The 27702-nt window shown below is 42.4% G+C and overlaps 1 protein-coding gene across 3 annotated transcripts in view; it reads left to right on the top strand.

Annotated features, from left to right (window-relative positions):
- The window catches only part of ivns1abpa (influenza virus NS1A binding protein a), a 53664-nt gene that overhangs the window by 8978 nt on the left and 16984 nt on the right, over positions 1-27702 (top strand). Inside the window, exons 1-6 of one of the 3 annotated variants that reach the window (XM_014123524.2) lie at positions 1270-1504; positions 22705-22983; positions 23324-23462; positions 26082-26251; positions 26952-27027; positions 27132-27305. In XM_014123524.2, the coding sequence (XP_013978999.1) occupies positions 23352-23462; positions 26082-26251; positions 26952-27027; positions 27132-27305 (531 nt within the window). In that variant the 5' untranslated portion in view covers positions 1270-1504; positions 22705-22983; positions 23324-23351. 3 annotated transcript variants of the gene reach the window in all.

Raw genomic sequence — 27702 nt, 5'->3', positions numbered from 1 at the left:
TGTTTTGCCATGATCCCTTGATTCATCCCACTCAGACACCATACACCACTGTTTTGACAAATTTGATCTGTGTGTTGACTACCCCCCTGGGCTTGGTTGTTAGGTTAGCCCTCTGGTCTTACATACAAAGGACCGGCAGAGCTCTACTCCAGTAGGGCTTTGGCTCAACTCTATTGTGCCATTACTGTCACTGAATCAGTGGGCAGGAGGAGCCAGGTTACAGAACGCTGTAGGGCTGACACAGGCTAACTAGCATGAGGCTCATGTGGCTACAGTTTGTGATCCCTTAATCTGATCTAATCACTGTAGAGTACAGTAGACTAGTATAAGGTCTTAGCAACCATGCAGGGATCTATCTGGAGGTATGCCTTCCTCCCTGATGATGATGTCTGTAGGGGATTGTGGCTCTCTGGGGACAGGATCTCCTAGCATCTCATGAGGCCTCATCAGGAGAGGAACAACAAGGTACTCATAGGAGAGTCGGGCTCAGGCAGAATATCGGTAGGCCTAGTGGTTCTAGACTATATCTAGTCAGTATACAAGACTAATCACCATCGGTAGGCAGTATACAGTAGGCTAGTCCCGATTTGTGGCGATGCTGTAACTCCATTTGCATTGAGAAAAAAACTAGACAAGCCTTGTCTGTCACGAATGTTGAATCAAAATAGACTTGCACTTACTCTGCTGATTGTCTGTCTGGTTGGTCCTTCAGCTGGTCTAAATCTGAGACAAAATATCTACAGTATTATTAAACCAACTTCAAAATGTTGGTCTCGGTGTGTGACAATCAAGATAATTGCTCATGACCTAAGCACAGAAGTACTTGCACGCAAAGCATGCATACTTACCGATGTCATGCAGGCGTTTACATGGTTTTGAGCATGTCCCAGGTGATAGAACTTTAAACGGCAGTACCAGCGCTCTAAAAAGTGGGTAAATAATACTTCCCTGTGAATATTTTGTCTAAAATCTGACCAGCTGAAGGACCTACCGCACATACAACCATGTAGAGTAAGTTCAAATGTATTTTTATTCAACAATCTGGCTTGTAAGTAAGCTTTCCAAGTTTTTGCAGTGATTTGTTTGATAGTATACCAATAATTGGTATATTAATCAAAGTCTAAAGTAAGATGATTAAATTAAATTATACTTTCCAGCAGATACAGAAGAAGTTGGAGAAATATAGGCCTGTTTTAGACATCTATTCATTACACAACTACTTGCCGCCCCGCCTGGTTGTACGTACTTTCTCGCAGGCTGGCCTAGACGTTGCTACGTCACCGGCAGGGTGGCACAGGGTTTTTTTGACCGTGTTAGAGCCGCCCAGACTCTGCTCATTCAACTCGTCTGAGCTTCAGTCACATTGGAGAGGGAGAGGGACAGAGCGAGAGGGACCTGACAGAAAACGGAACCGTGCCAACTGCATCGTATTCGCTGTACCCACACAGACAACTCTGAATTTACATTAAATATGTCTATCACCATCTGCTGTCAAAAGCCCCAGGTAAGCTTTTATTTCTGCAAAATATAGCTAGCGGATTGTCATTGTAGGCTACATCGTGTACTGTACGTAGGCTACTGGAGGAAATGGTTGCAAACAACGTGGTCATGGCTAACAGGGATCCAGCTTTTGTAAAATGAACGTCAGATTTGACTTTTTATAGCAGGTTAGGATTTACGCAGCAGGTTAGGCGAATTAACCTAGCAGGTTAGGATTATTAGGTTAACGTTAGGAAAAGGGTTAGTTTATAAGCAAACATTTTAACTTGACCAAACGAGGTGGTTTGCTTGGTTTTATACGCTGACCTCTGTGAGGTCATTGTTCTAGATCTAGAATAGAGTCTTTACTGAACTGTCGATGTTTTAACTTGAATCGGCGATGGTTGTGGTTGTTACATTGTTGTTACATTGCATCTTCCCGCCTTATAGCGGAACGGATGGACACCAGCGTGTCGTTGGCAACACAGCGGTTAGTGCAATAACAATTTATCAGAAATAAATCAGTTGATATTATGCTGCACCGCATACCAATTGTTGGTAGGTTTTTGCAAGAAAGACAATCTGTACAATATTGATTTGTGAATTCGCTTGTCCGGACATGTTCTCACTGGCTGGCAAAGGGGGGGGTAGCTGAGCTCTGGCAAGTTTACCAGGCAGACCTACCACTACAGAGCTAATGTTAACAAATATCGTTCCGTTTTCCTCTTTTGTAATACACAATATTCGCCTCGTGTTCATTTTTTTTGTGTGCGTAGTTAGTAGTGTAAAGTCAAGCTGATGAGATTTTGGCTCCATTGACCTACATTCGGATAGTAGAGGACCGGTAGGTAGACAAAGACCAGGGCTAGTCATAATGCCGGGGGCTGTGGTCTGCTCTCTCTCTCTCTCTCTATGGCGGGCACAATATGACGCAAGCATGCGCCAATGTACGTTATGCGCGCGCCCAGACTAGGCTCAGCGACAGACTGGTTGAGCCAGCCAATAGAACTGCTTCAGAATGGACCAATCATCTCAGAGGGGCGGTTGTTACGCTCGCTGGGACTGCCCACAGGCACCGTGGCAACACATGGGTACAATTTGTCCTTTTCCCCTTTCGCGATTGATACATTTATTCCGTGTTACTCTTGGCATTATTTAAAGGAAAGGTTCACCCATTTTGAATGGTATATTGTTTTTGTGCATCTCTGAGTGATGTTCTATCGATTCACTGGGTAATTTCATGTTTTCATATGTAACTGAGTTATTGTGGTTCAAGCAAGCAGCAATCCGGCCGGTATGACGTAGCACTGTGATAAAGTCGCTCTCACTACACTGGAAGTTAATAGGAAAAGGACTTTTATATCGCAAAAACCTTAAAAAAATAATGTCAGATTTAAAAACTGGCTGATGTCATAACTCCAGGAGAATGTCTCCTCTCGAATGAGCCATTGATCATATTTTTGTGATATTCCTACCCCGAGAAATGTGTAATTTAACAGAGGGTCTAGCACATTTGTCCTATTTGTCTGCCTCTTTAGGCCAGGGTGCATTGCATGGTGCAGTTGCCAGAGATATTAAAGAAAGGAGATAGGAATCCAATGAATGAAGGAATGTATAACGCAGCACCCAGCACAGTGTCGACCAATCGTGTTCACGATGTCATGCTTCTTCACACGGTTGCTAAGCTAACAGTCACGCAATCCCTTCTCAAAGTCGGTGTATATGTGGAGAAAATTGCCTATTTTCCTCTAAAGTACGTAATGTCACAATTCCAAAGCAATAGGATATTACAGATAGCAGGTTAATTGTCTTGCGTCATAGAAATGTGATGTACTTCTTGTTGACGAAATTCCTGCAAATGTTGGGGGTTTGAGCCAGCACCCCATAGACTCCCATTCACTCCTTTTAGGAGAGCGCTCCTTGTCCCATAATCGCCCAGAATGCACCGAGTGGCCCATTGACGTAGAATGGACACCGTTTCCCATCTCCTCAAAAGTATGTCTGAGGTCGCAAATGTTAGACTCCACCCTGAGGCTCATTGATCTACAGGTTGAACATGGTGAGATTGTACATTCCTAGATTGATTGTGCGATTTTACAGCTAACTACCTACTTGACATACTACTATTGTCTTTGGTATTATTGTGTGTAGCTATGTTTGCTAGCTAGCTACCTAGCTAGCCAGACTAAAGAGAGAGCATTGCATTGCAGATTTTGTATTCGACTTGAGCTGCAATAGATTTCCACAACGATTTTCCATGTTGTTACCAACCTTATTATAATGCCAAAATGAAACATTTGTTCACAAAAAAATATTGTTCTCACATATTAGTGTTATGTAACACTGTAAATTAAAGGAATGAGTTGTTTTGGGTGGAATTTTCCTTTAATGCCACAGACTGAAAATAATTTGTGCGTTTACCTATACATTTTTTGATTTGTTGGTATTTTGGTCCATTAATGAGTATTTCCAAAAAGTTAACATAAAAATGTCAAACTTTATGAAAATGTATATTTAGTTTAGTTTATCATACTACTGTCGTCAATATTTTAATGAATTTTAACCACTTTAAAATGAACATACATCAATAATTTCAACGCTAATTACATAAAATGACACATTTAAAAGCCAATTTTATATGGTGTTACAAAGTGGACTATATTTAGTAACTTACTTTACAGATGGTGATTGAGTCTAAATGGGCATTCTTTTAAATTCAGTGTAGTTGTCTTTAACTGCCATTTCTTAGATATGTTCTCCAGACTTGCTCAGAGGGAATTGTTGATATGTTGTATAAAAAAACTAAAATGCATTTTACGTACATGTCTTTAGTATTTTACAGATAGAAAGAAGAAAAAAGTATTTATCTGCAATCTGCTGTGGACAAGTCTGGTCTTGGAGTATCTTAACAAAATGAAACCAAAATATTTAGACTGACTAGATCCAGTGTCCAGAAAAATTGATTTCCGTGATATTCAAATATGTGCATATTTAACGTCATCACCTAATTTGCGTATTTTTATAACATTTCGAAAACATTGTAATACAAAGAAGTTGTATATTTGTGTCTACATTCAACTGGTAAAACTTTATTGTGATATAATTTTAAGGGACATTTGTTTTCCAATGAGGGTGTGTTGCCTGGCCTTAAAGACACTCCAGTCTCTCTAGCACCTCATTTATCACCTGATTTACTTAACAATAGGCACATCGCAATAGGTGGTCTAAGTATCTTCATGACATTCATGATATCCAATGCTCTGGTTTCTGTGAAAATAAAACCTCAATGATTGTGATTTTTACACCCCGGCTTAGCTTGCTGTTTTTGTAATTTATTTAACCTCTCTAGGGTATGTGGGACGAAATCGTCCCACCTACTCAACAGCCAGTGGAATCCCGTGGCGTGATATTCAAATACCTTAGAAATGCTATTACTTCAATTTCTCAAACATATGACTATTTTACACTATTTTAAAGACAAGGCTCTCGTTAATCTAACCACACTGTCCGATTTCAGAAAGGCTTTACAACGAAAGCAAAACATTAGATTATGTCAGCAGAGTACCCAGCCAGAACTAATCAGACACCCATTTTTCAAGCTAGCATATAATGTCACAAAAACCAAAACCACAGCTAAATGCAGCACTAACCTTTGATGATCTTCATCAGATGACACTCCTAGGACATTATGTTATACAATACATGCATGTTTTGTTCAATCAAGTTCATATTTATATAAAAAACCAGCTTTTTACATTAGCATGTGACGTTCAGAACTAGCATACCCACCGCAAACTATCCGAACGGTGACGCGCGGACCCGTATCGTGACAAAAAAATTCTAAATATTCCATTACCGTACTTCGAAGCATGTCAACCGCTGTTTAAAATCAATTTTTATGCGATTTTTCTCGTAAAAAAGCGAAACTATTCCGACCGGGAAACGTCCTTTCCGTTCAAAGACTCAAAATCTAAAATGGACTCTTCACGTGGCACACGTGCGCCCGTCTCATTGTTCTCAGATCGACCACTATCCAAATGCGCTACTGTTTTTCAGCCAGGGGCTGCAAAGACATCATTCAACGTTCTGGCGCCTTCTGAGAGCCTATGGGAGCCTTAGGAAGTGTCACGTTACAGCAGAGATCCTTTTTTTCAATAAAGAGAGTGTAGAAGGCCAAGAAATGGTCAGAGAGGGCACTTCCTGTACAGAATATTCTCAGGTTTTTGCTTGCCATATGAGTTATGTTATAATCACAGACACCAACAGTTTTAGAAACTTTAGGGTGTTTTCTATCCAAATCAAACAATTATATGCAAATTATAGTTTCTGGGCAGTAGTAATAACCAGATTAAATCGGGTACGTTTTTTATCCGGCCGTGCAAATACTGCCCCCTATCCCCAACAGGTTATCTCTCTGGGAAATGTGGGACACACTATTCAACAGCCAGTGAAATAGCAGGGCGGCAAATTCAAAACAACAAAAATCTCACAATTCAAATTTCTCAAACATACAACTATTATATCCCATTTTAAAGATACACTTCTCGTTAATCCAACCACATTGTCCGATTTCAAAAAGGCTTTACGGCGAAAGCATAACATTAGATTATGTTAGGACAGCGCCTAGACAAGAAAAACCACACAGCCATTTTCCAACCAAGGAGAAGCTTCACAAAAACCAGAATTACAGCTAAAATGAATCACTAACCTTTGATGATCTTCATCAGATGGCACTCATAGGACTTCATGTTACACAATACATGTATGTTTTGGTCGATAAAGTTCATATTTATATCCAAAAAAACCATTTTACATTGGCGTGTAATGTTCAGAAATGTTTTGCCTCCCAAAACTTCCGGTGAATGAGCACATCAATTTACAGAAATACTCATCATAAACGTTGATAAAATATTAAACTGTTACTCAAAGAATTATAGATACACTTCTCCTTAATGCAACCGCTGTGTCAGATTTAAAAAAAACTTTACAGCGAAAGCACACTTTGCAATAATCTGAGTACAGCGCTCAGACAACAACAAGCAATACAGATACCCGCCATTTTGGAGTCAACTAAAATCATAAATAGCATTATAAATATTCACTTACCTTTGATGATCTTCATCAGAATGCACTCCCAGGAATCCCAGTTTCACAATAAATGTTTGTTTTGTTCAATAAAGTCCATCATTTATGTCCAAATACCTCCTTTTTGTTCGCGCGTTTAGCCCACTACTCCAAATGCAGGAAGTGCGCAAAATGTCACAACGAAAAGTCAAAAAGAGTTCTATTTACGTTCGTAGAAACATGTCAAACGATGTATAGCATCAATCTTTAGGATGTTTTTATCATAAATCTTCAGTAATATTCCAACTGGACAATTCCAATGTCTTCAGAAATGAAAAGGAACACAGCTAACTCTCACGGGAGTGCGCGCCACTGAACTCATGTCATTTTCTCAGTCATCTGACTCCAGGACCTGTTATTCTCTCCCCATTCACAGTAGAAGCATGAAACAACGTTCTAAAGACTGTTGACATCTAGTGGAAGCCTTAGGAAGTGCAAAATGACCCCACAGACACTGTATACTGGATAGGGAATCACTTGAAAAACTACAAACCTCAGATTTCCACACTTCCTGGTTGGATTTTTCTCAGGTTTTTGCCTGCCATATGAGTTCTGTTATACTCACAGACATCATTCAAACAGTGTTAGAAACTTCAGAGTGTTTTCTATCCAAATCTACTAATAATATGCATATCCTACCTTCTGGGCCCGAGTCGCAGGCAGTTTAATTTGGGCACATTATTCATCTGCATTTCCGAATACTGCCCCCTGTCACCAAAAAGTTAATGGGTGGAAATACTAGAATGTGAACGTGGGCGTGGCAATCTGCCATACTAGCCTGCAGGTCATTATGTTCCACTGTGGCCTGGCTTTAGCATTCTGGGGACTTCTAATTGTTGTCTGTTTTCTGCACCATTGTGATTAAACAGTCAAATGGAAACCGAGAGAAAAAACCCTTTAGAAACTAGTAACCCTCTATGGCAGTATCTCTTTTTTTCTCCACTGCCTGTTTCTCTACCAGCCTGTCTGTCTGTACCTCCATCTTACTGTCGCTTCATTTCTCTCTCGTCTCTCCCAGTCGGTCTCGTTTATCGACACCCTCCTTGTCTTCCCAAAGATTTGGCCTGGTGTGATCAAGTCGTCCCCTTGACTGCTGTGATTTCCCAAAACGAACAGTCTAGTTCATGTGAAAGTGCTTACCAGTATCTACTCTTATTAATGTATATTTCCTCTTGTCTCTACACTCCTTACTACAGTCTCCAGTTAGTGTACTGTACTCTAGCTGGAGCATGGAGGTTGAGTTTATTGTTCAGCCTCCGTGCCCAACCAACACTACTGTATAGTGCCAGCTGGCCAGAAGATTGATCTGTATTCTACTCCTGGCCACCTGATCTTAAAACAGATGTCTAAAGGGAAGGAACAGGGTTAGCTAATTTTGCTTATCATTCACACATAATCAACCCCTGAAATGTAGACAGACTAACAGGGTTGGCATGCTGAATGTTTGTTGTCTATAACTCACTGTGCTTTATGAAGACTTTATACAGTACCAGTCAAAAGTTTGGACCCACCTACATATTCAAGGGGTTTTCTTTATTTGTACTATTTTCTACATTGTAGAATAATACTGAACACATAAAATCTATGAAATTACACATATGGAATCATGTAGTAACCAAAAAAGGGTTAAACAAATGAAAATATATTTTACATTTGAGATTCTTCAATGTAGCCACCCTTTGCCTTGAAGACAGCTTTGCAGACTCTTGGCATTCTCTCAACCAGCTTCACTTGGAATGCTTTTCCAAAAGTCTTGAAGGAGCCCCCACATATGCTGCGCACTTGTTGGCTGCTTTTCCTTCACTCTGCGGTCCAACTCATCCCAAACCATCTCAATTGGGTTGAGGTCAGGTGATTGTGGAGGCCAGGTCATCTGATGCAGCACTCCATTACTCTCCTTCTTGGTCAAATAGCTCTTACATAGCCTGGAGGTGTGTTGGGTCATTGTCATGTTGAAAAACAAATGATAGTCCTACTAAGCGCAAACCAGCTGGGTTGGCGTATTGCTGCAGAATGCTGTGGTAGCCATGCTGGTTAAGTGTGCCTTGCATTCTAAATAAATCACAGACAGTTTCACCAGCAAACCACCATCACACCTCCTCCTCCATGTTTCACGGTAGGAACCACATACGCGGAGATCATCCGTTCACCTACTCTGCGTCTTACAAAGAAACGGTGGTTGGAACCAAAAATCTCAGATTTGGACTCATCAGACCAAAGGACAGATGTCCACCGGTCTAATGTCCATTGCTCGTGTTTCTTGGCCCAAGCAAATCTCTTCTTGTTATTCATGTCCTTTAGCAGTGGTTTCTTTGCAGCAATTCGACCATGAAGGCCTGATTCACAGTCTCCTCTGAACAGTTGATGTTGAGATGTGTCGGTTACTTCAACTCTGTGAAGCATTTATTTGGGCAGCAATCTCTGAGGCTGGTAACTCTAATGAACTTATCCTCTGCAGCAGAGGGAACTCTGGGTCTTCCTTTCCTGTGGCGGTCCTCATGAGAGCCAGTTTCATCATAGCACTTGATGGTTTTTGCGACTGCACTTGAAGAAACTTTAAAAGTTCTTGAAATGTTACGGATTGACTGAACTTCGTGATGAACTGTCATTTCTCTTGCTTATTTGAGCTGTTCTTGCCATAATATGAACTTGGTCGCTTACCAAATAAGGCTATCTTCTGTATACCACCTCTTCCTTGTCACAACACAACTGACTGGCTCAAACGCATTAACTTGTTATGGATAGGGGGCAGTATTTTCACGGCCGGATAAAAAACGTACCCGATTTAATCTGGTTATTACTCCTGCCCAGAAACTAGAATATGCATATAACTATTAGCTTTGGATAGAAAGCACTCCAAAGTTTCTAAAACTGTTTGAATGGTGTCTATGAGTATAACAGAACTCAAATGGCAGGCCAAAACCTGAGAAGATTCTGTACAGGAAGTACCCTGTCTGACCATTTCTTGGCCTTCTTTGCCATCTCATCCAAAACGGGATCTCTGCTGTAACGTGACATTTTCTACGGCTCCCATAGGCTCTCAGAAGGCGGCAGAACGTTGAATGATGACTCTGCTCTCTCTGGCTGAAAAACAGTAGCGCATTTGGATAGTGGTCGATCTGAGAACAATGAGACTGGCGCGCGCGTGCACGAGACGACTCCATGTTTACATTTTCAGTCTTTGAACGAAAACAACGACTCCCGGTCGGAATATTATCGCTTTTTTATGAGAAAAATCGCATAAAAATTGTTTTTAAACAGCGTTTGACATGCTTCGAAGTACGGTAATGGAATATTTAGAAATTTCTTGTCACGATACGCGCCGGGCGCGTCACCCTTCGTTACCCTTCGGATAGTGTCTTGAACGCACAACAAAACGCCGCTATTTGGATATAACTATGGATTATTTGGAACCAAAACAACATTGGGTGATGAAGTAGAAGTCCTGGGAGTGCATTCTGGTGAAGAACAGCAAAGGTAATCCAATTTTTGTTATAGTAAATCTGAGTTTGGTGAGTACCAAACTTGGTGGGTGTCAAAATAGCTAGCCATGATGGCCGGGCTATCTACTCAGAATATTGCAAAATGTGCTTTCACCGAAAAGCTATTTTAAAATCGGACACCGATATCGACATCTGTATCTATAATTCTTAAAATAATTGTTACGTTTTTTGTGAACGTTTATCGTGAGTAATTTAGTAAATTCACCGGAAGTGTTCGGTGGGAATGCTAGTTCTGAACGTCACATGCTAATGTAAAAAGCTGGTTTTTGATATAAATATGAACTTGATTGAACAAAACATGCATGTATTGTATAACATGTCCTAGGAGTGTCATCTGATGAAGATCATCAAAGGTTAATGCTGCATTTAGCTGTGGTTTTGTTTTTTGTGACATTATATGCTAGCTTGAAAAATGGGTGTCTGATTATTTCTGGCTGGGTACTCTGCTGACATAATCTAATGTTTTGCTTTCGCTGTAAAGCCTTTTTGAAATCGGACAGTGTGGTTAGATAAAGGAGAGTCTTGTCTTTAAAATGGTGTAAAATAGTCATATGTTTGAAAAATGGAAGTTTTCGGATTTTCAAAGAGTTTGTATTTCGCGCCACGCCCATCATTGGATATTGGAGCAGGTGTTCCGCTAGCGGAACGTCTAGATGTAAGAAATAAATTCCACAAATTAACTTTTAACAAGGCCAGGTGACTACCTCATGAAGCTGGTTGAGATAATGCCAAGCGTGTGCAAAGCTGTCATCAAGGCAAAGGGTGGCTACTTTGAAGAATCTTACATATAAAGTGTATTTTCATTTATTTAACTTTTTTGGGTTACTACGTGATTCCATATCTGTTATTTCATAGTTTTGATGTCTTCACTATTATTCTACAATGTATAAAATAGTAAAAATAAAGAAAAACCCTTGAATTAGTTGGTGTGTCCAAACTTTTGACTGGTACTGTATGTCCACCACCCGTTCGGAATGATTATCGAAATCCGGGGAGTGATGCTTTAATTAGGACTGAAAATCCCGTGTCCCTGTGATTGAGAAAGAAAGGTGAAGAGCTGTGGAAGGAGCAGAGAGCGAGGTGGAGAAGAGAGGTATAGGGGGAGAAAGAGGAGAGGGATTTAGAAGAATGAGGCAGGCAGGGGATAGAAAGGAGAAGAGGGAGGAGTCAGATGGCGGGGGAGTGAATGGAGAGAAGAGAGGGGGAGGGGACAGGAAAGGAGCAGAGAGGCTGTGGTGCATTTAGGAGTCTCCTGACAGATGTTGCACAACTGTTAGTGGGCCGACCGACCCACATCTGTACAGACGGGGGACTGTGCCCTCACTGACCTACAACACACACTGTACATACTGTACACTGGTGTACAAACAGACCCTTGATTCAACTATTGCTAACATGCTCAGACACGGACATACACACACACACACAGTTACACACACATTCCATTTTATAACCAGTCTGGCTCACTTTTGTCACTTCATTCTGCATGCAAGCTATGGCACATCCACCATCCTAACACACACACACACACACCGAGAGTGGGTGGGAGACACACCAGGTTAAAAAAACATACCAGATGTTCTGGACCGTGCCTCAGTGTGGTGTAAGTCATGTGACATGCTGTTCTTTTCCACAGCAATGCAATGCACCAGATGTAGACTGTGCCTCAGTGTGGTGTAAGTCATGTGACATGCTGTTCTTTTCCACCTCAATGCAATGCATTTTTCATAGTTTATTTTCTTCCTCGTCCTGTACTCCTGATATGCAAGCACCACCCCAACATCAACATATGTGAAAATTGCACCTATCTACAAAACAGTAGAAACAGTAGTAAAAAATATAAAGGAAGATGAGTGTTTCCAATGACATCATCGACCAATTAGTAGGCAATACCTACTCAGATTTGGTTGAAGTCACATGATACACACCGATGATGTCATATGACATCCTCATCTTCTCTCTTTTACCACAAAACATACAGTGCATTCTGAAAGTATTCAGACCCCTTGACCTTTTCCACATTTTGTTATGTTACAGCCTTATTTAAAAAATAAAATAAAAAATGATTTAAATGGTTGAGTAGATAGGCATAGGCTAGTGCTTTTGCTGTTCGTTACACGTCTTGTTGGCTGACGAAAGGTAAATGTGGACAGTTCTCCTAACATCGTCAATGTGCACCTTGGAATTCGATAAGAAGAACGCACATCGTTGCATCCCTGATGTGACGGTCTTCCCTAGTAGCCTGCTTCAGAGCTGCGATGCCCTTGATAATTGAGATATCTGAGAGAGATGTGAGTGAGAGGTGCTTCGGAGCAGGGCGAGGGAAGGGAATTATAATTATTATATTCAGCCCATAGGCACAACGGCCAATTTGACTGCAAGGCATGGATTGTTTTTAGGGGGCATTAAGGCCACACTAGGAGGCATCGACGGCCATGGCGGGAAATTCGAGGCTTGGCGACAAGGTTCTAGACACATTGTTTTTTTCAGTGCCAAGTAAGGCCACAGAGATGGTAGCCTATGATTAAAACAGTAAGCCATTTCAGCTAACATATCCAGGGAATGCATACTGACCTTTATGCAATATTATATATTAAGAAGTGAGAAATGCATTATACAGTTGAAGTTGGAAGTTTACATACACTTAGGTTGGAGTCATTAAAACTAGTTTTTCACCCACTCCACAAATTTCTTGTTAGCAAACTATAGATTTGGCAAGTCGGTTAGTACATCTACTTTGTGCATGAAACAAGTCATTTTTCCAACAATTGTTTACACACAGATTATTTCACTTATAATTCACTGTATCACAATTCCAGTGGGTCAGAAGTTTACATGCACTAAGCTGACTGTGGCTTTAAACAGCTTGGAAAATTCCCCAAAATGATGTCATGGCTTTAGAAGCTTCTAATTTGCATACTTTGAGTCAATTGGAGGTGTACCTGTGGATGTATTTCAAGGCCTAACTCCAAAGTCAGTTCCTCTTTGCTTGACATCATGGGAAAATACAAATAAATCAGCCAAGACCTCAGGAAAAAATTATAGACCTCCACAAGTCTGGTTCAGCAAGGAAGAAGCCACTGCTCCAAAACCGCCATAAAAAAGCCAGACTACGGTTTGCAACTGCACATGGGGACAAAGATTGTACTTTTTGGAGAACTGTCCTCTGGTCTGATGAAACAAAAATAGAACTGTTTGGCCATAATGACCATCGTTATGTTTGGAGGAAAAAGGTGGAGGCTTGCGGGGGTGGCAGCATCATGTTGTGGGGGTGCTTTGCTGCAGGAGGGACTGGTGCACTTCACAAAATAGATGGCATCATGAGGGAGGCAAATTATGTGGATATATTGAAGCAACATCTCAAGATATCAGTCAGGAAGTTAAAGCTTGGTCGCAAATGGGTCTTCCAAATGGACATTGACCCCAAGCAAATGGCTTAAGGACAACAAAGTCAAGGTATTGGAGTGGCCATAACAAAGCCCTGACCTCAATCCTATAGAGATTTTGTGGGCAGAACTGAAAAGGCGTGTGCAAGCAAGGAGGCCTAGCAACCTGACTCAGTTACACCAGCTCTGTCAGGAGGAATGGGCCAAAATTCACCCAACTTATTGTGGGAAGCTTGTGGAATGTCCGAAATGTTTGACCCAAGTTAAACCAATATAAGGCAATGCTACAAAATACTAATTGAGTGTATATAAACTTCTGACCCACTGGGAATGTGATGAAAGAAATAAAAGCTGAAATAAATCATTCTCTATACTATTATTCTGACATTTCACATTCTTAAAATAAAGTGGTGATCCTGACTGACCTAAGACGGAATTTTTACTAGGATTAAATGTATTTGTCTAAGGTGTATGTAAACTTCCGACTTGAACTATATACTCCCTGAAAGCTGTAACTCTCCTCTCTGTAACTAGAACAATAGTAGTTGCTTTGAAAACAACTGTATTTTTCCCACAACTGCATTCTGAGGAATGTTTGTGCTTCTCAGAATGCATCTCTCCCTCTTCCGTGTGCACAGTGGGGAGAGGGAGTGAGAGTGGATCGCTCTCACAGCAGCAGACAGGGAAACGTAGACAGGCAGATACTTTCATAGCAGGAATCAACATAATGCATAGGCTATTACTGTTGACCAAATAATGGTTTAAGAAAGATCTACAGGAACATACCGACATACGCATAATGCTTCAGTAAGAGTCAGGTCTTTCTTAGTAGCTCTAACACTGTCACGTCCTGACCAGCAGAGGGTGTTGTTGTGTAGTTTTGGTCAGGACGTGGCAGAGTATGTCTGTGTATGTGTGTTCTGGGTGTTGTATTTCTATGTGGGTCTGTGTGGCTCCTGATCAGGGACAGCTGGTGATCGTTGTTCCTGATTGGGAGTCATATAATTAGGAGTGTGTTTGTCACTTGGGTTTGTGGGTGGTTGTGCTAACACTGCTAGTCTTTTTGTATGTATAGCCTGTTGGCCTGTCTGAAGTAGTTCGTGTTTATTGTTTTTTCGTGTATTCTTTATTCTTTACATTAAAAGATGAGTATCCACATCCCGCTTGCATTTTGGTCTGACTCTGACTTCGAGATATCTTCAGATGAAGGAGAATATTATGACAAACACGCCATCATAAAATCTGTTTATTTTACCTGATTCCATTTAATTTGTCCCCAAATTCTCCAGTTTTGTTTTTCCAGGTTTCAGTTTTTCCTAGTTTGTTTTTTAGGTTTTCGCTCTCAATCACCACATTTTTAATAGGGAAACAACACAGTTAGATGTTCTAAGTCTACAACAATGCTTAAACCACACCAGGAGACCACTTTTGAGGTCTGGTGTAGTTACCCTTTAATTCAAGTGCATACCAGCCAGAAACGGTTTGGTTAGCGATGGTTCTGTAGCGCTCATTTGATTGCGGAGTTTGCAAAACAAATGGCCACTGGATTAATGCAAAAAATCATATCATTCTGCCAGGTAGACATAGGCTACTTTGAAGTTAACATTTCATCGAGAAGGTTTTCGGAAAGCCTTTCCATCTATCAGAAAATGATTGTCATTGCATTAGCGTCATTGCATTAGCATCATTGCTAAAGGCTACACAAAGTAGTAGACAAACGTGAAAACCACACAGATAGGGCATTCCAGTGCCGTTCGTTGCCTCTTCAGAAAGTTTAAGGAAAATATGAATCGCTGATGCATTTTGTTCATGTCTTCTGATAATCTTGGGTCAATTAAAGATCCAACGCAGCTGTTTTTATCTCCATCAAAACAGGCAGACATTTCAGGTAGTCGAAAAAGGAAAAAAAAAAACTCTTACACTTAAAGGGCATGATCAATTTCACAGTATTATTCCATCCTCATAGTGTTGAAATATATATAAAACACTGAAAAATAACACTTTTTCCTGCACTGGGCCTTTAATGAATGTTCTAATAAAGTTCAATACATTTAGTTGATTTCCATTTTGGAATATTGTTGCATTCCGTTTTAATGTCTGAATTCTGTGATTCCGTCCTCGTTTTATAGGGCCCTAGGCAAGCGATAGCAGATACTGCTGGTAGTCAGCTAACCAAGTGGACCAGGCAGACACAGGTCATATAGCTGATCCAACCAGGTCTTCCCAGTACGATCATCTATCATTTACCTCCCTGTGCTCTGTTGCCAAGAAACCAACACATTAAGCCTGTTTTTTTTGGCCCTATGGTTTAGTTACACTCAAAAGCGGCTTTGTTGAATGAAGGCCCAGTGTGATAGGAGAGTCGGATAGGATTCACCACAAGGCTGACTCGCTACTTCTATAAATCTCAGGTTTAAGATTAGATCCTGGGACTGGGAGCTCAGCTGCATTCGTCTAGCCAGAGCAGAGAAGCGCAGAATAAGGTTTAACATAAAGGAGTATTCCATTCCCCCGAGTGTGATCGTTTTAAGACCTATCGACTCAAATGGCCATGGCTGGCTTGTGGCTACACCGCCGATGTCGACCCAGAGGCTTTTAAAGCTTTTCTTCAGTCTGCCATGATAGTGGGAATCAATGGTGCATCTTCACTGATAACTGGTGTCACATACAACTGTTGTCTGCTGTTGGACTGAAGTGGTGGTTCCTGGAGAGGAGGAAAGTCTCACACACACAACCAGCTGAGGCCAATATGTCGGGGGAAAGAAAAGGCTTCAGAAAAGCCTTTCACACATGGTCTTAATGGTGGTTTTAAGAGTGAGGTGGTGGTTCCTGAAGAGGTGGACAGTCAGACACAACACACAACACTCAACGCGACTTGTTGAGCACCATAGTTGTCAGCACCAGTGACAGCAGTTGGATTGGCTATAACATTACAGTTAGGTTGGCTATAATATCACAGCTAGGTTAGCTATAACATTACAGTTAGGTTGGCTATAATATCACAGCTAGGTTAGCTATAACATTGCAGTTAGGTTGGCTATAACATTACAGTTAGGTTGGCTATAACATTACAGTTAGGTTGGCTATGACATTACAGTTAGGTTGACTATAATATCACAATTGGGTTGGCTATAATATCACAGTTAGGTTGGCTATAACATTACAGTTAGGTTGGCTATAATATCACAGCTAGGTTAGCTATAACATTACAGTTAGGTTGACTATAACATTACAGTTAGGTTGACTATAACATTACAGTTAGGTTGGCTATAACATTACAGTTAGGTTGGCTATAATATCACAGCTAGGTTAGCTATAACATTACAGTTAGGTTGGCTATAACATTACAGTTAGGTTGGCTATAATATCACATCTAGGTTAGCTATAACATTACAGTTAGGTTGGCTATAACATTACAGTTAGGTTGGCTATAATATCACAGCTAGGTTAGCTATAACATCACAGTTAGGTTGGCTATAACATTACAGTTAGGTTGGCTATAACATTACAGTTAGGTTGGCTATAACATTACAGTTAGGTTGGCTATAATATCACAGCTAGGTTGGCTATAACATTACAGTTAGGTTGGCTATAACATTACAGTTAGGTTGGCTATAATATCACAGCTAGGTTAGCTATAACATTGCATGCACACCATTAAAATAGAAAGTGCAGTTCCATGTTGCCTAATGATTCTCACATAACCCACACACCCAGATTCCCTGGAATGGTGACTGGTTCTTCCTAATATGGGCATTTTGACATTTTTTTTGACTCTTCCGAGTACTCACATGATTTTTATTTTTAGAACACATTTCTCTTTAGGCCTGTGCTCAACAGTTTCCTGTGTGTATCAAGAATGGTCCACCACCCAAAGGACATCCAGCCAACTTGACACAACTGTGGGTAGCATTGGAGTCAACATGGGCCAGCATCCCTGTGGAACGGTTTTGACACCTTGTAGAGTCCATGCCCCAATGAGTTGAGGCTGTTCTGGTGGCAACAGTGGGTGTTCCTAATGTTTTGTACACTCAGTGAATATTCAGTCAATAAAAAAGCAAGTGCCATTTGAGATACATTTTTTGAAATCGTAATATCACCTGGTTATATTTTATCGTGGAACACAATCTTAAAAAAGACAGTAACCTCAGCAGTGGCACTTGATGTAGAAGCCAATGCCTGTGTAATGGCATAGCCTTGTTTTGGTCATTTAGTAGACAAGACGCTGATTTCCAGAGCCCTTATCACAGTCAAGACACCTGTTTTATAGTAAAAAAAAACCATGATGTAATATAACAGAATAAAATAGAACATAATGTTTTTTCCAAATGAATTGTTTTTGCCAGTTGGAAGTGATGCGCATCTCCAGTGTGGAACTGTTACTCTCCAAGAGTGATCATTTGAAACGGGGCTCAATTTGGGGAGTGAAAGCTATGGCACATCAGGATTACAAACCAAAATCTGTCTTTTTGATATGCAGACGTTCCATTTAGTTTATTATGGCTGTTCTTTGGAATTTTCCAAATGGATGAACAGTTCCGTATGGAACACTGCATGGTGATGAATCACGGCCAAAACATCTAGTTAGTGAGTAGGCCTATGCTTAATGATTCTGATGAAAATATTTCCTTTACTTTGATAAAGACAATGTTCTTGCGTATTTTCAGTGTGGAACCTGTCTATGTTTCGCGGGGGTTATAGCCTAGGCCAGTGGTTCCCAACCGTTTTCGGTTACTCTACCACCAACTGAATTTTGCTCTGTCTGGAGTACCACTGAAGTACCCCCTTGTGCATTTTACCAGTAGGCCTATGGTTTCAAGAGTCTTCTCAAATACCCCCTGTGGATTGGCTAACCAATTCTAAATGACACTAGCCGTTTGCAAAGTAGCCAAACATGCTGGCCAGACCGTTTGCGGTAGACACACCAGACGCGATCAGGACACGCAGGCTGAAATATCAAAACGAACTCTGAACCAACTATATTAACTTGGGGGTCGAAAAGCATTAAACATTCATGGCAATTTAGCTAGCTAGCTTTCTGTTGCTAGCTTATTTGTCCTGGGATATAACCATTGGGTTGTTATTTTACCTGAAATGCACATGGTCCTCTACTCTGACAGTTAATCCACAGATAAAAGGGTAAACCGAGTTTGTTTCTTCTTTGGACTTTATGTGGCTGTTGGCAACCAATTTAAGGTGTGTTACTGCAAACAACTGGACTGGAGTGGTATATGCTCCTATAAACCAATGAGGAGATGGCACGTGGGTATATGCTCCTATAAACCAATGATGGCACGTGGGTATATGCTCCTATAAACCAATGAATGGCACGTGGGTATATGCTCCTATAAACCAATGAAATGGCACGTGGGTATATGCTCCTATAAACCAATGAATGGCACGTGGGTATATGCTCCTATAAACCAATGAGAGATGGCACGTGGGTATATGCTCCTATAAACCAATGATGGCACGTGGGTATATGCTCCTATAAACCAATGATGGCACGTGGGTATATGCTCCTATAAACCAATGATGGCACGTGGGTATATGCTCCTATAAACCAATGAGGAGATGGCACGTGGGTATATGCTCCTATAAACCAATGATGGCACGTGGGTATATGCTCCTATAAACCAATGATGGCACGTGGGTATATGCTCCTATAAACCAATGAGGAGATGGCACGTGGGTATATGCTCCTATAAACCAATGAGGAGATGGCACGTGGGTATATGCTCCTATAAACCAATGATGGCACGGGGGTATATGCTCCTATAAACCAATGAGGAGATGGCACGTGGGTATATGCTCCTATAAACCAATGATGGCACGTGGGTATATGCTCCTATAAACCAATGATGGCACGTGGGTATATGCTCCTATAAACCAATGAGGAGATGGCACGTGGGTATATGCTCCTATAAACCAATGATGGCACGTGGGTATATGCTCCTATAAACCAATGATGGCACGTGGGTATATGCTCCTATAAACCAATGATGGCACGTGGGTATATGCTCCTATAAACCAATGATGGCACGGGGGTATATGCTCCTATAAACCAATGATGGCACGTGGGTATATGCTCCTATAAACCAATGAGGAGATGGCACGTGGGTATATGCTCCTATAAACCAATGATGGCACGTGGGTATATGCTCCTATAAACCAATGATGGCACGTGGGTATATGCTCCTATAAACCAATGATGGCACGTGGGTATATGCTCCTATAAACCAATGATGGCACGGGGGTATATGCTCCTATAAACCAATGATGGCACGTGGGTATATGCTCCTATAAACCAATGATGGCACGGGGGTATATGCTCCTATAAACCAATGATGGCACGGGGTATATGCTCCTATAAACCAATGATGGCACGTGGGTATATGCTCCTATAAACCAATGATGGCACGTGGGTATATGCTCCTATAAACCAATGATGGCACGTGGGTATATGCTCCTATAAACCAATGATGGCACGTGGGTATATGCTCCTATAAACCAATGATGGCACGGGGGTATATGCTCCTATAAACCAATGAGGTGGCACGGGGTATATGCTCCTATAAACCAATGATGGCACGGGGGTATATGCTCCTATAAACCAATGATGGCACGTGGGTATATGCTCCTATAAACCAATGATGGCACGTGGGTATATGCTCCTATAAACCAATGATGGCACGTGGGTATATGCTCCTATAAACCAATGATGGCACGTGGGTATATGCTCCTATAAACCAATGATGGCACGGGGTATATGCTCCTATAAACCAATGATGGCACGTGGGTATATGCTCCTATAAACCAATGATGGCACGTGGGTATATGCTCCTATAAACCAATGAGGAGATGGCACGTGGGTATATGCTCCTATAAACCAATGATGGCACGTGGGTATATGCTCCTATAAACCAATGATGGCACGGGGGTATATGCTCCTATAAACCAATGATGGCACGGGGGTATATGCTCCTATAAACCAATGATGGCACGTGGGTATATGCTCCTATAAACCAATGATGGCACGGGGGTATATGCTCCTATAAACCAATGATGGCACGGGGGTATATGCTCCTATAAACCAATGATGGCACGTGGGTATATGCTCCTATAAACCAATGATGGCACGGGGGTATATGCTCCTATAAACCAATGATGGCACGTGGGGGTCGGAACATAATTGAGGGTTGAGGATGTGATGCTTGGCTTGTTTTTTTTTTTTGTGCCCCGCAGATGAACCACTAGAGCAAATTAACATTGTTTTAAAGATAACATTTCACTTGCCCCTTCGGGCAGCCACAATGCACATTCCACCAAATAGTTTAACAGTATTTGGGGGGAAAAAAGTGATCTCTGGGTAAAGATGGGAGTTTTGACTTCCTTTCGGGTACTCTAGAACTCATGGCCATCCCTCGTTCTCCCTTCTGCTGTTGTGTGTCGTTTCAATATGTATCCCTCCATGTCTCCACTGTGATAAAACCGTTAGAATTCCTGGGATTTATCGTTTAGGACACCCAGGACCCAGTTTGGGAAACCCTTGATTAATTCATACTGGGAGATGGAATAACATAGCCGTGTTCACATAGGGCTTGGTAGTCCGACTCAGCTGTATGTCTCCAGTCCACCCAATATCATAGCTGTTGTAATGCAAAGGCATGAACACCCGACAAATGTGTGTAGATGTCTATTTCACCAGCCACATTGGCGGGTAGTCAATTCGCAGGGCTCTACAGACAGAGCATTATATTTGCGAATAACAATATGCGAGTTACGGTTAGAAGAGTGCTACAGTATGTTGTTTTCAAAGTATTTCTGCTGTTTTGTTTCATGGCTGCTAATCGCACAAAGACGTAGGAATCTTATATCCCACCTCGCGCAGAAGCGCTGCCTGGTGGGGAGCTGTGGGGAGCTGTGCGCAATGAATGAAGTGCTGATGGATTTACTTTTTGGTCATTTATTTTTGGAGGCGCTGTAAACAGGAGGCGCTGTAAACAGGAGGCGCTGTAAACAGGCATTAAAGTTGGTCTAATTTACTCAAAAGTCTACAAAGTGAGACATTGTCCTCGTGTTTCTTGGCTATGCACATTGTTTTTGTTCACAAGCTCTGTTGTGTTTCAACGTTAGTTTGGGTCTGCTGCTTCAACTGATAGTGACAGGCCATAGTCAGATGCCAAATCTTACACACAGTGACAGGGCTCCAGTGGCCCGGTTACCACGGTAACCTCCCGCCCTTAAAGGGGCAGCTGAAAATGTTTTTCTCTGATATTTTGATTAAAACACCCAAAAATGAAATGAAATGTACCAATATGCCACGTTACTTCTTACTAATACATTTCTTGTTTTCGAAACATTACAAAGCATGGTCATCTGTTTGTTTTTTTATGTAATTATGGGCGAAAAAGAATTTGTCTGGTAAAAAATCTGAGTGGCTGGTGGACCCAAAAGTAAGTTTTAGACCCTGCATAAAATGGAGGACAGTTAATGGTTTGGGTTGGGGTCTTGTGGGTGTGGTCTTAATGGTGGATTTTGATTGGTGAGGGTCCTGCGGCGAGAGTTTGTGGATCCAAAGGCGTGCCAGCTAGGTGAGAGCTATAACAGGGTCAAGACATGTTTTAAGACATTGGGGTATGCTTGGAAGAGGGCTAGTTTGAGACAGCTTAGGAGCTGGTGGTTGGGCTGGGCTGGTTGGCACGTGCTGGAGGGGGCAGGGCAGGGAAGAGGGCTAGTTTGAGACAGATTAGGAGCTGGTGGCTGGGCTGGTTGGCACGTGGTGGAGGGGGCAGGGCAGGGATCTGAGGGGCAGGCCTTACTACAAAAGGCCACATGCCTGGAAAAGAGGTGAGAGAGGGACACTGAAGGAGTGGGAAAGGGGAGGGAGGGGCTTAATGCTACTGAGGGACTATTTTAGTGACTGGACTGTCAGTGTGCTGCTTGACTGCAGATGGTCAATCTGTCTGCCTAGTGGAGATGCCATGAGGCCGGTTTCAACACGTGGGTTGACTTTATTTTTGAATTTAAGTAATTAAATTTTTGTTTAATTTCAAACCAGTGGTTGCTATCCTATCTCTCTATCTCTCTCTGTGTGCACTGCAGTTTTGTGTAATCTAGTTGACAAATGTATTCTCGGTCCTCCTCTCTTATCCCTCCTCTCTCCTCCTGTCCCTCCTCTCTCTCCTCTCTTGTCCCTACTCTCTCTCCAGGTTATAATGCACGACCAACACAGAAAAAGTTTGACTCTATAGCCAACGGGATCCTGAGGACTTGATTACAGTCGCTTCAAGCCTGATAGTTTGCATCGGTGCAGCTCCCCCAGCTCACACCCCTCTGGACGACTGGCATAGCCCCCACCCCCTCCTCCTCCGCTGGTAGAAGACTTGGGTTCCCTTGTGGTCTCTGTCTACTTTGTCTTGTCTCCCATCGTCCCCTGTTGGTCTACTGGTACCAGTAACACTCCCCAGAGTTACGTCATTCTGTATTAGGTAAGGCAATTATTACTAATGCATGAGGCAGATTACACACACACAATGCACATGTGCCTAATCCAAGTCCTCATTGTGATCATGAATTAATTAAACAAGTTTTTATGAACAATGCCAGCATCGTTGGTCGTTGTTGGGGGAGGGTGTAAGGGGAGACTCAGGGGATTGATGGGTGGGAGGGGGACTGATGGGCAACATTGCTGGGTGGGATGGGAAGGGGTGGGAGGCATACTTTAGGGGAAAAGAAAATGACAAAACGAAATTAGAAAAGTTGGTCTATGTAACTGTAAAAATAAATGTATATGTAACTGGATGTCCTCCTCCATCCCTCACTCATCAGGCTCTGCCCCCAACATTAAGCAGTGAAGATGATTTCCAACGGTTATCTGATCTTTGAAGATGAGACTTTCCTGGATTCAACTGTGGCCAAAATGAACGCCCTGAGAAAGAGTGGACAGTTCTGTGACGTGCGACTGCAGGTACGCGAAGATCTCTCTCTGTCTTTTCATCCTCCTTGGCCAAGACTTGCATGAAAAAGAGATCTAAATGTCAATGTGACTTTCTGGTTAAATAAAGGATATTCAATTAAAAAATACAAATCATAATCAGAGCACCTGTGACATGAGGGGGAGTGTGAAGGAGAGAGAGTGTGAAGGAGAGGGGGAGTGTGAAGGAGAGGGGGAGTGTGAAGGAGAGGGGGAGTGTGAAGGAGAGGAGAGGGGGAGTGTGAAGAAGAAGGAGGGGGGAGTGTGAAGGAGAGGGAGTGTGAAGGAGAGGGAGTGTGAAGGAGAGGGAGTGTGAAGGAGAAGGAGGGGGGAGTGTGAAGAAGAGGGAGAGCGGGAATGTGAAGGAGAGGAGTGTGAAGGAGAGGGGGGAGTGTGAAGAAGAGGAGAGGGGGAGTGTGAAGAAGAAGGAGGGGGAGTGTGAAGGAGAGGGAGTGTGAAGGAGAAGGAGGGGGAGTGTGAAGGAGAGGGAGAGCGGGAATGTGAAGGAGAAGGAGAGAGAGTGTGAAGGAGAGGGGGAGTGTGAAGAAGAGGAGAGGGGGAGTGTGAAGAAGAAGGAGGGGGGAGTGTGAAGGAGGGGGAGTGTGAAGGAGAGGGAGAGCGGGAATGTGAAGGAGAAGGAGGGGGAGTGTGAAGGAGAGGGAGTGTGAAGGAGAGGGGGAGGAGGAGTGTGAAGAAGAGTGGGAGTGTGAAGGAGAGGGAGAGCGAGGAATGTGAAGGAGAGGGGGAGTGTGAAGGAGAGGGAGAGCAGGAATGTGAAGGAGAGGGGGGGGAGTGTGAAGGAGAGGGGGAGGAGTGTGAAGGGGGGAGTGTGAAGGAGAAGGAGAGGGAATGTGAAGGAGAAGGAGGGGAGTGTGAAGGAGAGGGGGAGGAGGAGTGTGAAGAAGAGTGGGAGTGGGAGGATGAGACATAAAGGGCGAGGTGTTTTTCTAGATTAGAGCTTTTGACAACTTGTACTCCTTCTCTCAAGGCAAAACCGGTTGTCCTAAAGCCAATCACATGGTTGATCCTATAGGTTAATCCACCATCCTCAAAGCTAGATATTTCCCTGTCAGTCAAGCTAGTGTGATGTGTAAAAAGAAACAATGAAAATTCAGAAGGAGTAATTAAGATCAAATCTCATTGGACAGGAGTTCAATATTTACTATCCTGTTTCCTGTTGATGTCATAATGATGTTGCAGTACTTTTCTTCAGGAGTGAGCGGTCGAGTTACATTACTATCCTCTCTCAATCCCTCTCTTGCTCTTATTTTGTGGCTCTTATTGGGGCGATTCCACTCCAGAATGCCCACAAATATTTCTGGTATCTCAGATTGTTCTGGAAATTCTCAAATAGAAACTTCATTGAGAGGAAGGATGTTTTTATATGCTTTTTACATTTGTATCATAAACCATTACTGAGAAAATCATGATAAAGCTATGAGAGCTTTGACATAACTCTGTAATGAAAAGCGCTATACAAATTATTAGCGCTATACAAAGTATTATTATTATTATAAAAGAGGCCATTTTAGGCCCTTTTTAGACCTGTACATGCCTCCTGTAAGACCCTATGATGTGTGAAGCGTACATGATGCAGACAACATGTTGGAGTCATTATACTCCTTATAGTGTGCTCTAACAGATGGAGTATGTCCAGATTCTGAAGAGAAAAAAATCCACATTCGTTTATTTAACATAAAAATATGAATATGTCAAAAGTACCCTTTTTGGATTTTGTAATTTTTTTTACATTGTTTTAAACAATATGATGTAGTCCTACGACCTATCTCACTATGGTAAGACAGCCTGTTCCATCATGATGTAGTCCTATGACCTATCTCACTATGTTAAGACAGCCTGTTCCATCATGATGTAGTCCTATAACCTATCTCACTATGTTAAGACAGCCTGTTCCATCATGATGTAGTCCTATAACCTATCTCACTATGTTAAGACAGCCTGTTCCATCATGATGTAGTCCTATGACCTATCTCACTATGGTAAGACAGCCTGTTCCATCATGATGTAGTCCTATAACCTATCTCACTACATTAAGACAGCCTGTTCCATCATGATGTAGTCCTATAACCCATCTCACTACATTAAGACAGCCTGTTCCATCATGATGTAGTCCTATAACCCATCTCACTACGTTAAGACAGCCTGTTCCATCATGATGTAGTCTTATAACCTATCTCACTACGTTAAGACAGTCTTTTCCTCAGAAAGTCACTGCTCCATCATGTGCACGCCAGACAGATACACACAAACCTGTTCTGTTCCTTTACCTGAAAATCATTACAAAATATTTGATACTGCTGGCACTTAGCCTCTGCCCAGGCTTTCAACAACATTATCTTTCGCCCAGTTGCATAGGGGCAATAGGGGCGGTAGCGTCATATAGCACAATGTTTTATGGGTACATAATCACAATAGGACTACATCGCCAAACCCTAGTCCCCACACTTATCTCTCTCTTCAAATCCACAGTTTCCCTGACACTCACACTTTCTCTTTTTCAAATGTGTTTCTGTTCGATTGATATAACCTCTAAAGAAGGACCTGCATAGTTTGACCCCTGATCCCTAACCCCTGACCTTTTGTCCTCTGTAGGTGTGTGGTCATGAGTTGATGGCCCACCGTGCTGTGCTGGCCTGCTGTAGCCCCTATCTGTTTGAGATCTTCAACAGCGACATCGAGGCTCACGGCGTGTCCCACGTCACCTTCGAAGACCTGGACCCAGAGGCTGTGGAGATCCTGCTCAACTACGCCTACACTGCCCAGTAAGTACCATGATCTCTGACCCCTACACTGCCCAGTAAGTACCATGATCTCTGACCCCTACACTATGCCTACACTGCCCAGTAAGTACCATGACCTCTGACCCCTACACTATGCCTACACTGCCCAGTAAGTACCATGACCTCTGACCCCTACACTATGCCTACACTGCCCGGTAAGTACCATGACCTCTGACCCCTACACTATGCCTACACTGCCAAGTAAGTACCATGACCTCTGACCCCCTATCTACGCCTACATTGCCCAGTAAGTACCATGACCTCAAACCCACTATGTACGCCTACACTGCCCAGTAAGTACCATGACCTCTGACCCCTACACTATGCCTACACTGCCCAGTAAGTACCATGACCTCTGACCCCCACACTATGCCTACACTGCCCAGTAAGTACCATGACCTCTGACCCCTACACTATGCCTACACTGCCCAGTAAGTACCATGACCTCTGACCCCTACACTATGCCTACACTGCCCAGTAAATACCATTACCTCTGACCCCTACACTATGCCTACACTGCCCAGTGAGTATACATCTTCTAATACACATTGTGCAATGAGCAGAGTCCTAGGCTTTGTTAAGAATTTCCAGGACCTTCACCGCTCTACTGACGCAGGATACCTTCACTTTGCTCCTCACCTGTCTGACACGACTGACTAATGGTTGTCTGTCTGTCTGACAGGTTGAAGGCAGATAAGGTGTTGGTTAAGGAGGTCTACTCTGCAGCCAAAAGGCTCAAGATGGAACGAGTCAAGCAGGTATGATCTTTCTCTTGTTTCAACTACTGATACTCCATATTGTACGTTTTTAATGCAGTCCCAATGGTCAGAGTGTCACACTTCTCTCCTCTCTGATTGGTCAGATCTGTGGCGACTACCTGCTGTCTAAGATGGATTCACAGACCGCCATCTCCTTCCGTAACTTTGCTAGCTGCATGGGAGATGGCCGCATGCTGGCCAAGATCGATGCCTACATCCAGGAACACCTGCTGGAGGTCTCAGAGCAGGAGGACTTCCTCAAACTGCCCCGCCTCAAGGTGAGCCGTCCCCAGCAAACTTTCTTAACCCAGTCTTCAGGGTCCACCTGCCGGTCCATGTACAGTATGTGATGCATTCTAACTCCAGGAACCTGAAACTTGTCAACTTATCAGCAATCTGCTATTAATTAGAAACCAGGTGTGCTGGTGTTGGGATAAATCAAATATATGGAAGCACTGGTGGGCCCTGAGGACTTGGTTGAGAAAGCACAGGAAAAGCCTGTACAGTAGCTAACTTTGTAGGTCTTGAGGAACTCCTCTAAGCACCATATTTTAGCTTTTTAACTTGGACTTTAGAATAGCGAGATTTATGCAGTTGTACTTTCTTTAGATTCTTACATGGCAAAAACCTCCTAAAATGAATATGAGAAGATATACTGCTCAAAAAAATAAAGGG

This window comes from Salmo salar, chromosome ssa10 (assembly GCF_905237065.1).
Source record: "Salmo salar chromosome ssa10, Ssal_v3.1, whole genome shotgun sequence".
Lineage (NCBI taxonomy): Eukaryota > Metazoa > Chordata > Actinopteri > Salmoniformes > Salmonidae > Salmo > Salmo salar.
Note: the sequence above shows the minus strand (reverse complement) of the source record. Positions and strands in the feature narration are given on the sequence as shown.